Consider the following 15,723-nt stretch of genomic DNA (forward strand, 5'->3'; position numbering starts at 1 on the left):
CACAGACCTGAACAGACACCTCATCAAAGAAGATATACAGATGGCAAATAAGCATGTTCAACATCAGGTGTCATCAGGGAATTGCATCTTAAAACAAAAATGAGGCAGATACTACTACACACCTATTACAATGGCCAACGTCCAAAACTGACATGAGCAAATGCTGGCAAGTATGTGGAGCAACAGAGATTCTCATTCATTGCTGGTGGGAATGCAAACTAGTACAGCCACTTTGGAAGACAGTTTGGTGGTTTCTTACAAAATTAAACATACTTTTACCATATGATCCAGCAATCATGTTCCTTAGTATTTACCCAAAGGAATAGAAAACTTATGTCCACTCAAAAACCTGTACATGGATGTTTATGGCAGCTTTATTTGTACTTGCCAAAATTTGGAGGAAACCAAGATGTCCTTCTACTTATAGATGACTGGATAGACTGTGGTACATCCAGACGATGGAATATTATTCAGCACTGAAAAGAAATGAGCTATCAAGCCATGAAAAGACATAGAGGGGGCAGGGGGACAGGGGGCACCTTAAATGCACGTTACTAAGTTACAATCTGAAAAGTTACATACTGTGTGATTCCAACTATTGGACATCCTGGAAAAGGCAAAACTATGGAGACAGTAAAAAGATCAGTGGTTGCCAAGGGTTAGGGGGAAGGAAGGGTGAATAGGTGGAAGATAGGATTTTTAGGGCAGTGAAACTATTTTGTATGATACTGTAATTGTGGGTACGTGTTACACATTTTTCAAAAGCCACAGAATGTACAACATGAAGAGTGAACCTCATGTAAATTATGGACTTTGGGGGATAACGATGTCAGTGTAGGTTCATCGATTGTAAAAAAAACACCACTCTAGTGCAGGATGTTGATAGTGGGAGACATGGTGGGGTGCAGAGGATATTTGGGAAATCTCTGTACTTTCTGCTCAATTTTGCTCTGAACTAAAAACTGCTTTAAAACGTAAAGTCTCTATTTAAATAATATATACAGCAGTAAATGATCAGCCTGTTCCAACAATGGAAGAAAGAGTGTCTGTGTCAGAGACAGTGTACCCAAAAAATCCCAGGAATGTTCACAACAAAATTGTTCATACTAATAGCCAAGACCTGGAAACAACCCACATGTCCATCAGTAGGTGAGTGGATAAACAAAATGTGGTATATCCATACTATGTGCATTAGATTTCTATTGCTGCTGTAACAAATTATCACAAACCAAGTGGCTCAAAAGAACACACATTTATTCTTCTATAGTTCTGGAGGCCATAACTCTGAAATGGGTCTCAATAAACTAAAATCAAGGTGTTGGCAGGGCTGCATTCCTTTCTAGAGGTTGTAAAAGAGAAGTTTTTTCTTGTCTGTCCCAGCTTCTAGATGCCACCCACATTCCTTTGCTCCCTTCCGTTTTCAAACCAGTAATGCCAGTTGGGTCTTTCTCACATAGCATCACTTGACTCTCTTTCCTGCTTCCCTCTTCCATTTATAAGGACCCTTGTGATTACATTGGGCACAACTGGATAATCCAGGATAATCTCCCCATCTCAAAGTCAGCTGGCTAGCAACCTTAATTCCACCTTTAACCTCGGTTCCCCCTTGCCAAATAACATAATATATTCATAGGTTCTGGGATTAGGACATGGACATGAGGGGGCAATTACACACCATGGAAATCTACTTATCAATAAAAAGGAACAAATTGTTAACACAGGCAACAACATGGATGGACCTAACAAGCATTATGCTGAGGGTAACAAGCCAGACACCCAAAGAATACTGACTACATTAATTCAAGTGCTAGAACCAGCTGTATTAGTTATCTATTGCTGTGTAACAAATTACCCAAAAACTTGGTGACTTAATATAACACACATGTATTATCTCCTGCTTTCTGTGGATCAGGAATCTGGGTACAGCTAGGCTATGTCTTCTATTGTGGGCATCTCATAAATTGCCATCCAGGTGGTGGCTAGCCTCCAGTTATCCCAAGACTGCACATGGGAAAGGAGCCACTTCCCAGCTCATTCATGTGGCTGTTGGTAGGATTTTAATCCTTATTGCCCATTGGCTAGAGGCCACCCTTGCCATGTGGGCTCTCTGATATGGCAGCTTGCTTCTTCAAAGTGTGCAAGACAAAAAGGTAGCAGAGAGAGTCTGCTAGCAAGATGGAAGTTGATCTTTAGTAACCTAATCACTTAAATGACATCCCATCCCATATTCCATTGGTTAGAAGCAAGTTGTGGGGTTCAGCACACGTTCAAGGGTATGCATACCTTTGAGGAGGCCAGTGTCACTGGGGGGCCTTCTGAAAGGTCCATGCACCACATGGGCAAAAGGAATCTAGAGTGAGAGATATTGGCCCATAGTGCCTGCAGCTGGGGAAGGGAGAGGATCAATATGAAGGGGCATGAAGAATCTTGAAGGGTGATGAAAAGGTTCTGCATCTTGATATGTGTATCCTGACACAGGTGTATAAATTTGTCAAACTTCATTAAACAGTACACATAAAATGTGTACATTTTATGATATGTAAATTAAACCTTGATAAAACATTATTTGGTGAATTTAGGACTTTTCAGGTTTGACTTTGTCACTAGCCTCTGTATATTGACTGGGCACATAAGGGTTATAAGGCAAGCCATCTCCTGCCAAAACAAGGCCAACTACAACTGAGGTGCCACATTCTATGGCAAGTACTTTCCAGGGCCAACCTGTGGCTGAGGCAAGAACTTGTGTAGGCAGTCTTAGCAGCCACACTAGGCACCTGCAAACCATGGCTGCCACTCAGACATGGAAATTAGACCCCATCCCTCAGGGGAAAACCAGTCTGCACATCTGCCAGCAGCCCAAGCTCCATCTTGACACTCAATTAAAATGACACAACTCATCTTAAGTCTGCAGTGCTGGACTCGCACTGACTTCCAGCTTTAAGGAAAATCAAACAGAAAAATGTCACCAGAAACATGAGAAAGTACATTCATTAAGGGGATAAGTTTGAGCAATCCAAGTAAATGTAGATACTGCAAGAATTAGAAGAAACATCTTAATTTCTGTCTCAAGAGGCTGCTCCCCTGCCACCAGAGACCCATCCGTGCACAGGAAAGCCCACGTGGGTTAAGATTACAATGGGGACTGGACACAACCAGCAATCAGGTCAGCAAAGGTGAAAACGATAACTGGGACAGCTCCCAGAACTCTGAGAAGAACAAGATGAAACAACAGGAGAAAAGTCAGGACTCCAGAGAGAATATATGTAGGTGACATGTGCAAGGAATTCCAGGAGATGAGGACAGACAAAAGGAAGAAGAGAAAGCTAATACAATGGCAAATGAAAACTAGCCTGGACTGAAACAAAGGCCAGGCAAAAGTACAGGGAGAGGGGCTCACACTTAACTCCTCCTATGGGGTTAGAGAGCAAGAAGAAAATACTACGATGCCAAAGCAGACAAGGGAAACCAACAAAAGACAGGTACTTATAAAGGAACCAGAACTAAGTGTGCATCACTCGTTTTCTCTAGAATCTTAAATGCCAGGATTTAGTGGAGTATCACTGTCAAGTTTGTCGGGGTGAGAAGGGTCTCTATTTCATTTTTTCTTTTTCTTTTATTGTGATAAAATCCACATTACATGAAATTTACCATCTTAAGCATTTCTAAGTGAGCAATTCAGTGGTATTCAGTAATTCACATTGTTATGCAGCCATTACCACCATCCGTAATGCAAAACTGAAGCTCTATACCAGCTGTATTAGTATTAAACAATAATCCATTCTCCCACCCCTCAGCCCCTGATAACCACCATTCTACTTTGTTTTTATGCTTCTGACTATTACAATTACCTTATATAAGTGGAATAATACAGTATTTGTCTTATTGTGACTGACTTATTTCACTTAGCATTATGTCCTCAAGGTTCATCCATGCTGTAGCATATTGCAGAATTGCCTTACTTTTTAAGGCTTAATCATATTCCATTGTAAGTATAGACCACATTTTGGTTACCCAATCATCCTACAATGGACATCTGGGTTGCTTCCACATTTTAGCTATTGTAAATAATGCTGCTATGAACATGTATACAAATACTTCTTCAAGACCTACTTTCAATTATTTTGGGTATATATACCCAGAAGTGGAATTGCTGAATCATATGATAATTTTATTTTTAACTTTTAAAGGGACTGCCATACTGTTTTTCCACAACAGCTGTACCACCTCCAGGGCACAAGGGTTCCAATTTCTCCACATCCTTGCCAACATTTACTGCTTTCTGTTGTTTTTTATAGTAGCCATCCTAATGGGTATGAGGTGGTATCTCATTATAGTTTTGATTTGCATTTGATTTACATTTCCTTCATTTTCAAGTGCTTATTGGTCATTCACATACAAGGTGTGATTAAACAATATGGTGAATGTTTAAATTTAAACAATTTATTACAGTGAAAGACCATTAATACCCCTCAAAATATTACCCCTTGTTTTGCACACTTATCCCATTGTTCTTGCCACTTTCTGAAGCAGTCCTGGAAGTCCTCTTTCGTGAGTGTCTTTAGTTGCGCTCTCATGGCTGCCTTGATTCAAAAACGTTTACCTTTCATGGTCATTGTGACTTTGGGGAAGAGCCAGAAGTCCCATGGTGCCAGATCCAGTGAATAAGGAGGACACACCGTAATGTTTTTATTTGACAGAAATTGCCATATACCAGAAGTGATGTGTGGCACAGAGTGTTGTCATGATGGAGGATGATTTACGGCACACTTTAAAACACACCTTCTCTCAAATGAGTGCACTGAACAAGTTGAGACTAAGGTTTGACATGCCACTTCCTGTATTGAAGATCCCCGCCTTTCCGTTGGATGGCACTCGACAGCATTCACCATATTTTGTGACCACACGTGTGTCACAGATCGCTTCTGGAATTTCTGTCAAATAAAAACATTACAGTGTATCCTCATCCACCTTATTCACTGGATGTGGCATCATGTGACTTCTGGCTCTTCCCCAAAGTCAAAATGACCATGAAATGTAAACATTTTTAATCGTTTCAGGACATCGAGGCAGCCATGACAGTGCAACTGGAGATACTCATGAAAGAGGACTTCCAGAAAAGCTTCAGAAAGTGGCAAGAATGATGGGATAAATGTGTTTGAAGTGAGGGGGAGTGTTTTGGGGGGATTAATGGCAATGTGTCTTTTACTGTAGTAATTTTTTTTTAATTTAAACATTTGCCATATTGTTTGATCACACCTTGTATCTTCTCTTCAGAAATGTCTATTCAAGTTCTTTTCCTATTTTGAATCAGGGTTTTGTGTGGTTTTTTTTTTTTTTTTTTGGTAGTTATTGAGTTTTAATAGTTCTCTATATATTCTGGATTATAATACCTTAACAAATACATTATTTACAAATATTTGCTCCTATTCTGTGGGCTTTTACACCTGTGAATAGTGTCTTTTTATGCAAATTTTAAAATTTTTTCATGAAGTCAAATTTGTCTATTTTTGTTGTTGTTGCTGCCTATGCCTTTGGTGTCATAGCCAAGAAATCATTGCCCAAATCAATGCCATGAGGGTTTTGCACTATGTTGTCTTCTAATAGTTTTATTGTTTCAGATCTTAAATTTAGGTCCTTGATCCATTTTTAGTCAATTTTTGTATACAAGTTTCGGTAAGGGTCTAACTTTATTCTTTTGCATGTGAATATCCAGTTTCCCCAGCACCATTTATTGAAAAGACTATCTTTCCCCCACTGAATGGTTTTGGCACCCTTGACAAAATTATTTGACCATATATGTGAGGGCTTATTTCTGGATTCTCTATTCCATTGGTCTACTTGTTTATGCTAATACCACACTTCTTTGATTAGTGTAGCTTTGTGTTAAGCTTTGAAATCATCAGGAAGTGTGAGTCCTTCAGTTTTGTTCTTTTTCAGGATTGTTTTTGGCTGCTTGGGGTCACTTGAGTTTGAATTTTAGGATGGGTTTTTCTTTTTCTGGCAAAAAAAAAAAAGGAATTGATAGGGGTTGCATTGAATCTGTAGGTCACTTTGGGTAGTATTCGCAGTTTAAGAATATTGTCTTCTAATCCATAAACATGGGCTGTATTTCCATTTATTTATGTCTTTCTTTCAACAGTGTTTTGTAGTTTTCATTGTATAAGTCACCTTCTTGACTAAGTTTATTCCTAAGTATTTTCTTCTTTTTAATGTTATTGTAAAGGAATGTTTTTTGTTTTCCTTTTCAGATTGTTTATGATTTTTTTCAATACAACTGATTTTGTTGACCCTGTTGAGTTCATTTATTAATTCTAACAGCTTTGTTGTGGAATCTTTGGGGGTTTCTACATATAAGATCATATCATCTGCAAACAGATAATTTTACTTCTTCCTTTCCAATTTCAATGCCTTTTATTTATTTTTCTTACCTAATTGCTCTGGTTAGAACTTCCAGTACTATGTTGAATAGCAGTGGTGAAAGTGGGCATCTTTACTATGTTCCTGATCTTATAGGAAAGACTTTCAGTCTTTCACCATTGAGTATGATGTTTGCTATGGGTTTCTTATATATGGCTTACATTTTGTGAAGGTAGTTTCCTTTTATTCCTATTTTGTTGAGTGTTTTATCATGAAAGGCTGTTGGATTTCGTTAGTTCCTATTTCTGCATCAATTGAGATGTTTTTGTGATGTTTTTCCTTCATCTGTTCATGTCGTATATTACCTTGATTGTTGTACTTTAGAACCATCCTTGCATTCCAGGAATAAGTCCCACTTGGTCATGTTGTATAACCCTCTTAATATGCTGCTAAATTCTGTTTGCTAATATTTTGCTGAAGTTTTTGCATGAGTGTTCATAAGGGATATTAGTCTGTACTTTCTTTTCTCGTGGTGTCTTTGACCGGCTTTGGCATCATGGTTATTCTGGTCTCATAGAATGAGTTAGGAAGTATAGTTCCCTTCTCTTCAACTTTTGAAAATCTTTAAGGATTGGTATTAGATTTTTTCGTTACTGATTCAATCTCCTTAGTGGTTGTAGGTCTATTCATATTTTCTACATGATTTAGTCTTGGTAAATTTTGGGTTTTCAGGAATTTTTAATTTCATCTAAGTTGTCCAATTTGGGTGGGGTACAATTGTTCATAGTACCTTTATAATCCTTTTTATTTCTGTAGAATCAGTAGTAATGCCCCCAATTTCATTTATGATTTTAGTATTTTGGTGTTTTCCTCAGTCCATCTAAGCTAAAGATTTGTCAATTTTGTGGATCTTTTCAAAGAACCAACTGTTTTTCTATTCTCTATTTTGTTTTTCTCTTCTAATATTTATTATTTCATTTCTTCTTTTAGCTTTAGGTTTAATTTGTTCTTTTTCTAGAAGTTGTTTATGTTGTCAAGTTAGGTTGTTGATTTTTCAGAACTTTCCTTCTTTTTTAAAGGTAAGTGTTTATAGCGATAAATTTCTCTCTAAGCACCACTTCTGCATTGTCCCAGAAACTTTGGTATGTTGCACTTTAGGTTTCTTTCATCTCTGATTTTCATCAGCTTTTGTTTATCTGGGAATGTCTTAACTTCTTCCTCATTTTTAAAGCACAGTTTTACCAGACATAGGATTCTTGGTTGACAGTGGTTTTTTTGTTTTTGTTTTTGTTTTTTTGGTTTGAGGTGTTGATTTTTGTTTGTTTGTTTTTTGTTTTTGTACTTTGAACATTATCAACCTGCTGTCTTCTGGCCACCAAAGTTTCTAATGAGAGATCTGTTGATAACCTATTTAAGATCATTTGTATGTAATGATCTTCTCTCTTGCTGCTTTCAAGATTCTTTGGCTTTGGCTTTTGATTTTTCTGTGATAGTTGATTATAATGCATTTCAGTGTGCGTGTCTGATATCCTCTTGAGTTCCTTGTGTGTTTTGTGTGTGTGTGTGTTTGTTTTTGGTGTTTTTTTTTGTTTGTTTTTTTTTTTTTTGGATGTTTACAATCATGTCTTTCATCCTACTTGGGAAGTTTTCAGCCATTATTTCTTCAAATATTTTCTCTGCACCTTTCTTTCTCTTCTTCTTCTGGAACACCCAAGATGCATATATTGGTCCTCTTGATGATGTTCCATAGATTCTTTAGGCTCTATCTGCTTTTCTTAAGTCTTTTTCCTTTCTGTTCCTCAGCCTTGATAGTTTCCATTGTCATGTTTTCAATATCACTTATTCTTTCTTCTCCCTGCTCAAATCTGCCTTTGAATCCCTCCAGTGAATTTTTCATTTCAGTTATTGTACTTTCAGCTCCAGAATTTAGTGTATCTCACACCAGGTTTTCTTAGGGACAGTTTCTGTTGATTTCTTTCCCTCTGAGCAGGCCATACGTTCTTGTGTTTGTGTGTGCCTTGTGATTTTGTTGTTGTTATTGTTGTTAAACATCGAACACTCAAATCTAATAATGTGATAACTCTAGAAATCAGATTCTCTCCCTACGCCAGGGTTTTTTTTAATTGTTTTTATTTGAAAGTTCTCTGTGCTAAGCCTGAGGTATAAACTTAAGGTCCTTTTAGTTTTTTTCTGAAACTTTCCCTGGGCATGCACAGTCATTTTCTATTTTCCCCCATATATACTGTTGTTTTTTAATGTCCTTGGTCTTTAGTACCTGGTTCTCAAAAGGGGAAAAAGAAAAAAAACAAATGAAGGGGATGGGAAGAACACCAGCCCTTAAGTTCCTTGGAAGTCACTGCAGCCAAGGAGGAGGAGGTTGCAACAGTGGGGCACGGGTGCAACAATGGCTACCTGTTTTTCTGCACCTCTGTAATCAGAAGCACCAAACAGTTATCAGAGCACAGATTCCCAGTATTTGAAATACAGGGTCCTTTTTGCCCACCCTAACTCCCACAGGCTGTGCAAGCAGCTCCAGGAAGTTTGCACAGGGGCCTGTTACATGGCTGCCAGTGTTAGCTGGGTAGCTGCTACTATGCTCAGAGCTGAAATTGACTGAAATTAACTGCAATTACTGTCCAAGGCTTCCCCTGGAAGTTGCAAGTGTTCAATAGACTCCAGCATTCCAAAATGGTTTTATCAGATTCTGCCAGTGTGATTGCTGTCTAGATTGGGGAGACAGATTCCTGCTGCTTCCTACTCTGCTATCTTCCTGTATTAAAAATATTTTGTTTTTGTTCTTTTTGCTGCTATTCCTGTAAGAAACTCTATTTTGTTTGGTCTTCTGAATGACTGTTACTCACATTTCATGTTGGTTGTTTTCTTTAATACCACTCCAGTAAACTTTCTGGTTATATGTTTCTAGCTATTTATGAAGGAATCTTCTTTCTTGTTACTTTTTCAAAAACTTCTTATAACTTCTCCAATTCATCCCAATAGCTTTAAGAAAATTTCAAACATATAAACATACAAAAATAGAGAGAATAGTATAATGAGTCCTCAGTCCCATCACCAGCTTCAGCAGTGTTCAACTCATAGCCAATCTCCTTTCACCTGGACCCTACTCACTTCCCCATCTCCCTTTATTATTTTGAAGCAAATTCCAGGCACTGTATCATTTCATCTGTAAATATTTCAGTAGATATCTCTAAAGATAGGGCTCTTTAACATAATCTCAATACTATCATCATATCTAAAAAAAAACCACAGTAATCTTTAATATTTAATATCCATAATCCATAAGTGATGGTGTTTTTAAGAAGTTTGAATTAGAATCCAAACAAGATAACACTCTGCATTTGGTTGTGTCTTTAAATCTCTTTTGATCTATAGGGTCCCTCTCCATTTTGTTGTCCCCCTGCAGTCCACTTGGAAAAACCCTGTCATTTTTCTGGCAGGAAAGTGCTCCTCAGACTCTGTGTGCTGGACTTCCCCAGGGATCTTGTAAAATAAAGTCTCTGATGGGGCAGGTCCCGGGCAAGGCCTGGACTCTGCATTTCTGACAAACATGCCAGTGATATGCACGCCAGTCTGGGGATCAATACTGAGCAGCTTGTTCCAAGTGCCTCGCCTCTGCACTTCCTGTAAATTGCAGGTGGGATCTAGTTGAGGAGAAAAGATTGTGACCCAATAATTTTACACTTAAAGAGAACTAGTAGGGGGAAATTATCCCAATCACCTGGAAAAGAAATAGAAAAACAAAAAAACACCACACCATGTCCATATAACAAAGAAGGGTAGAAGTGAAGCAGCACAGTGCCAGCTGTAGCATAGCACACTGACCAGTTAAGCCATTGAAAGCTAAGGATTAAAAATTTGGTTAAAGCCAAATGCAAGCATGTATCCTTTATGAAATGTACCACTGACTCCGGATGCATGTCCCTGCAGTGGGCACTCAGCGTTGGAGGGAAGTTGGGCCTGACACCAGGTGGTGCTCTCTGTGGTCACCCTAGGAGACCTGCTTGTGCCCTACCAGTGCCCAGGCAGGTGGGGTGTGTGTGTGAGTTGCATGTGGCTCTCTGGCTACCCCCTCTGAGCCTCGGCCTAGAAGAACTAGCCAGACCAGCTCAGTACCCCTCACACTCACAGGCTTCTGGTTTGTCCTTGGCCCCATAGCAGGAGTGCAGCCTAAGGGGTTGCTGTGTGGCTGTGGCCTGCATGTCTGTGGCAGTGCATGTGACAGACCATGGGACCCCCAGTGGGCAAAACACCAGCAGCCCATGACACTTTGCTTAAGGTTGAGAAAATGTCAGTAGGTTCTATCAACAAAAGGATAGCCACAAAATCATTGTGAGGGTAGGGGGACACCTATGGGCCTACCAGGCACGGCTGGCGAAGTGGCCAGAAGTCCATGTGGTCACTATGACGAGGACTTGCGTGCAGCTGCCTGCACTGGATGAACCCATGCTTGAGCCAGGACTGCAGCTTGGGGAACTCCAATATAAAATTTATTATACCATTTAAAAATTGATTGTTGCAATTCGATTCCTAAATATAAAGGGTGCCAGAAAAAGTACACACATTTTAAGAAAAGAAAAAACTGTATTACAATTGCAATACTCAATATATACCAATAACAAAAGAAAACAGTCGGTAACCACAAGATGGCCACAGGGTTTTGAAAATTAATTTGGGGAACGTAATCAATAATGTTGTAAAGATTTTGTAGGGTATCCGATGGACACGTGTCACATTTGGGAGACCACCTCAGGGATGATGTAGATGCCTGATCAGTGCACTGTACACCTGAAGCTGAACAATAATGAATGCCAACTATAATTTTATACATACATATATATGTATATGTATGTATGTATGTATATACTTACAAGAAGTGGAGTACAGCATTAGGAATAGAGACAGTGGAAATGTAATGGCTCTGTGCGATGTCAGAGGGATAGTGGATGGGGGAGGGAGGTTCACACAGTGTGAGGGATGTAAATGATAAACGTCTAAGTATTACTTTGTCTTGTGCACCTGAAACTAATAAAATAAAAAAAAGTGGGGAAAAAAAGATGAATACAAGTCACATTTGACTTCTGCAATTACAAGAGGTGCTCAAAATGGTTACCATCAGTGTCCACACACTTCTGATTACGGCGAACTACTGCTTGAGCAACGTTGACCCAAGTGTCCACTTGTATGCTGCGCATACCATTTCAATTTCTTCCCAAAGAACTGCCAGTGTAGCCAGTTTTCTACAGTACACCACATCCTTTAGGTCCCTCATAGATAGAAGTCAAGGAGTGTTAAGTCAGGAGAACGTTTTAAAATTTCAAATACTTCAAAATGGTCTTGCGCTTCTCAAACAACCGTGCTTCCACCATTTTCTTTGACGGTCCTGTCTGTTGCATGGTGACGCTAGCATTCATTTGATTTAATGCCATCTTTTGAGCAAATGTCATACTATCTATTGCTACTGTAATTCAACTTCGAAAAGTAATACATAGATAACATTGCTTAAAATGTGTATACATTGTTTTGGCACCCCCAGTATATACCCAAGAGAACTGAAAACATGTCTTCACAAAAACCTGTCTGTGAACGTTCATAGCAATATTATTCCCAAGAGCCAAAATGCAGAAACCACCATGTCCTTTTATGGATGAGTGGGTCAGCAGTGTGGTCTGTCCACACAATGGACTACTATGTGGTCATAAGGAATTAAGTTCTGATATGTGACTTAGATGTACCTTAAAAAATTGCGTTGAATCATAGTCAGACACAAAAGGCATGTGTATAGCTCCATGTTTATAAAATGCCCAGGAAAGAGACAAAGTAAGAGGAGAGGCAAAAATGGGGAATGACTGCTAATGGATACTGTGTTTCTCTCTGGGTGATAAAAATGTTCTAAAATTAAGTTATGGTGATGATGTACAACTTTGTGCATATACTAAAAACTTTTTTTTTTTTTTTAGTGTCAATTGTTAAAGATCATAAATTTAACCGCTGCATCTCACAGCACCTTTGACCCCTGGACATGCACTTTGCAGTCATGGTCCTTTAGCCCTCAGGACAGCGGCCGCAGGGGTGTGTGTGTGGGGGGCCGGGTGTCAGGTTCAGAGTGGTGAAGTGCCCAGGGCCGTGCTGAGTGAGCAGGGCCCTACTGGTCCCCCATCCAGGGACAGGGAGGTCAACCAGCTGAAGCAGTGGATCACCACACTGATGATGTCCATCACCAAGGAGGAGGAGACTGCCGCTGAGCTGGAGCTCAAAGCCCGAGTCTTCCATTTCGGCAAGTACAAGGGTGCTCAGGAGGTAAGCCCCCCAGATCGCAGCTAGCGGGCCGTGGGAGTGGAAAGAGTGCAGGTGCCACATACTGGTGGCAGGCGGAGGGGTGGGGAAGTGCTATCCATTCCAGGCACCTTCTGGGATGTGACCCAGTGCATGGAGCTCTGATAGCAGGGAAGCAAAACCCCAGGCTTGGCTGTGCTCTGGGGCTGCTGTGGCCCCTTGCCACCTTCCAGGCTCTGTGGACCTGACCTAAGGGCACTGGCTGGAGAAGGCGTTTGGTCCCCAAACCCAAGCCACTTTGTATTTCTGCCCCATGGCTGTTCACCTGCCCAACGCCCCTCCTCCATTCCTTCAACAAATATGTCTGCTTCTTAAACATATACAATGTACCCAGAAGGTGACCTTGCTGGGAGGAAGACAGGCACATCCTCAGGTCAGGCTGGGTGGGTGAGAGAATTCTGAGGACACAGAAGGCCGGGGATGTTCCAGGCAGTGGGACCAGGATTTGGCACACACCCTTCCTAACAGCATGCAAAGGGCCATGTGGATCCAGCTTCCTTATTCATTCAAATTCCTGTTGAGTGTGCCAGGTACTAGGTCAGGTACAAGGGATGCCACTATGAGCAGGCCAGTGCATCCAGCCTGCTGCCAGACAACACAGGGCACGCCTCGCCTAAGTCTTTTTGCCTGCTGTCCCTCATTTAAGCCTCAGGCCTACTCTGTGCGGCAGGGGTCATTAACTGCTTTCTCAGTGTCAGAACAGGCTGAGAGGGGAGTTCATCTGCCCAGGGCCACACAGAAAGTTGGTCACACGATATGGTCCTGTGGGGAAATGAGGTCAGTGCAGGGGCAGAACAGGAGGGCTCCCTGGAGGAGGGAACTGGGAGTCAGTGGGCACACTGAGGTAGCTGGGGAAGGGGCCGAGGCACAGGCCTGAGCCTGTAGGGCTGGAACCCAGGACTTGGCTGACCACAGGAGGGCGAGGGGGTCACACCTCTCGCCAAGGAGAGTCCAGGTGTCCAGGTTCTGTTTTCCCCATGCTTCCTGAGTGCCCACCTGTGCCGGGCTGGGCCCCAGCGAGGTCCACCATACCTCACCTAGGGCAAGAGGCCTGGTAGACCATGGAGTGTGAGCGGGCACAGGCCCGCAAAATCCCGATGGAGGCCTGCCATCTCGCAGGACAAGGTGCTGGAGAGTCTGAACCACAAGGTGCTGGATGTATACCGGAACTGTGTCGGCACCCAGCAGGAGTCCAACCTGGGCACTGTGCAGATGCTGACCATCATTGAGCAACAGCTGGATGAGCTGCTTGAGAACCTGGAGCGTGTGCCCCAGGTCAAAATTGAGCAGGCCGAGAAGGCCAAGGAGAAGGAGCGGCGCCAGAGGTGAGGGCCCAGACTCCGCCCAGCAGCCTCACACAGAGAGGGCCCTGAGGCCGAGGCCACCCTCCACAGCCCTTCTTCCACTCCAGGCTGGCCCAGGTGCCTTGCCCTCCAAGAGCTCCTGAACCAAGAGACAGGACCCCCATGCCCCATGCTGGGAGAGCCAGAAGCCAGGGGTCTGGGGGAATCTGGAGGGGACACCCAACTCAACCCCAGTGACAGAAGCCCCTCTTGTGGAGAGAGGGATGTTGGGGAGTCAGGGAACCCAGGAGCCAAAGGGAGGTGTGCCCAGCACAGCCTCACCCCCAAGGACAAGGGACAGCAATGGCCATTTTCCTGGCTGGATTGGAGGGAGAGAGGCTGGCACTGCCAGAGCCCAGGGTAGGGAAAGTGCGGAGACTTGGGAAGCAGCTGGGGGACCCAGGGTTCAGTGGCAGGGGCATAAAGGCAAAGCTGGCAGTGTCAGAGCACTGCACACGGGTGGTGTGGGCCCGGCCTCCAAGAGGAGGCCCGGGAACTCCCCACAGGCCCAGTGGGGTGCAGGTGACTTCCAGGGGCTGTGATTCCTCTGGCCTGTGGACTGCCTCATTCATTTACTTCTGTGCAGAGCCCTGAGACACAGCCATCTGCAGTCATGTGTCTCTACCGTAAGTACAGGGGTTCTTCCTGTGTCGCTGGTACTCAGAGCAGACACTGGGCAAAGGTTCGAGGACCAGAAATACAGACAGGAAGGAAACAAGACTACTAACCTTGCTGGGGCTAGGCCTTCAAGGGTGACAATGGGAAAGCCATGGGCACGTGGATCAGTGACCAGGGATGGGGTTCCAGGAACCTGGACCTCCTGAGTGTATGAGATGATGACCCTTAAATGATCTCCCAGAGGAGCCCAGAACTGGGACACCCCCCCACTTCCAAGGAGCAGGAGCAGAACCAAGGCCCTGCCCTAGCAGGGAAGGGTGGAGAGGAGTGGGGAGTTTTCTCATTAGAGGGTAGGCCATGGCCTGAGGACTGTGCAGGAAAGAGCTGGGAAGAGGAGCTGGCAGCGTCCCCTGGCCCCTCCAGTCCTTAATCCATCTTTTGCTGCCACTGCCACCCAGAATCCGGGAAGAGAAGGCCAAGATGCAGAAGCAGCTGCAGGAGGAGCGTCTGCAACGGGCCCAAGCCCGGGCCCAGGCAGAGATCAAAAAGAAGGTGGGTAGGGTGGCCCTGGGGAGTCACTGCCTGGGAAGGGACCCACGACCAAGCACTGCGGGGCTTCCAGCCAAGCCTGGCTGCCTTTGCAAATGCTATTACAAGGGTTCTAGGGCCATGAGAGCAAGACCAGTGTGGAGCAGGGTCTCCTGTGCCTGGGTCCACTGCCCCTGCTGCCCAAGGGCTGCCATCCCCATCCTCCAGAAGCCCTTCTATACACACTCCTAGTCAGTGACTGGCCTGGCCATGCCTTCCCAGCCCTCCCAGGTATAGGCCCTCAGCTCAGAGAGCTGGCACGAACAGCTCAGTATCCCCAGGGTCCCACCACACAACCTATACCCCAGGCCAAGTTCATTTCGTCACTAGGTGTCCCCCCTGACTGCTGTGTCCCAAGACTTCTACCCCACAGCAAACGGGCAGGAGCAGCCACTTGCCTTCTGGCCCTGGCAACAGGCGGTGTGATCTCTAAAGCAGGACCGTGCCTGAACATGGCCCCCAACAA

The 15,723-nt window shown here is 43.2% G+C and overlaps 1 protein-coding gene across 7 annotated transcripts in view; it reads left to right on the forward strand.

Moving 5' to 3' along the window:
- The window catches only part of CFAP100 (cilia and flagella associated protein 100), a 62,843-nt gene that overhangs the window by 46,421 nt on the left and 699 nt on the right, over positions 1-15,723 (forward strand). For 5 of the 7 annotated variants that reach the window (XR_012498827.1, XR_012498831.1, XR_012498828.1 and 2 more), the window contains 3 exons: positions 12,537-12,672; positions 13,828-14,033; positions 14,638-15,221. Coding sequence is in view for 2 of the 7 variants with exons in the window: in XM_019719405.2 (XP_019574964.2) it covers positions 12,537-12,672; positions 13,828-14,033; positions 15,128-15,221 (436 nt within the window). In the remaining 5 variants the exon portion in view is untranslated. The remainder of the gene's footprint in view (positions 1-12,536; positions 12,673-13,827; positions 14,034-14,637; positions 15,222-15,723) is intronic. The other 2 variants (XM_019719405.2, XM_074340459.1) reach the window with 1 other exon arrangement.

The sequence above is a fragment of the Rhinolophus sinicus genome, linkage group LG09 (genome assembly GCF_036562045.2).
Source record: "Rhinolophus sinicus isolate RSC01 linkage group LG09, ASM3656204v1, whole genome shotgun sequence".
Taxonomy (NCBI): Eukaryota; Metazoa; Chordata; class Mammalia; order Chiroptera; family Rhinolophidae; genus Rhinolophus; species Rhinolophus sinicus.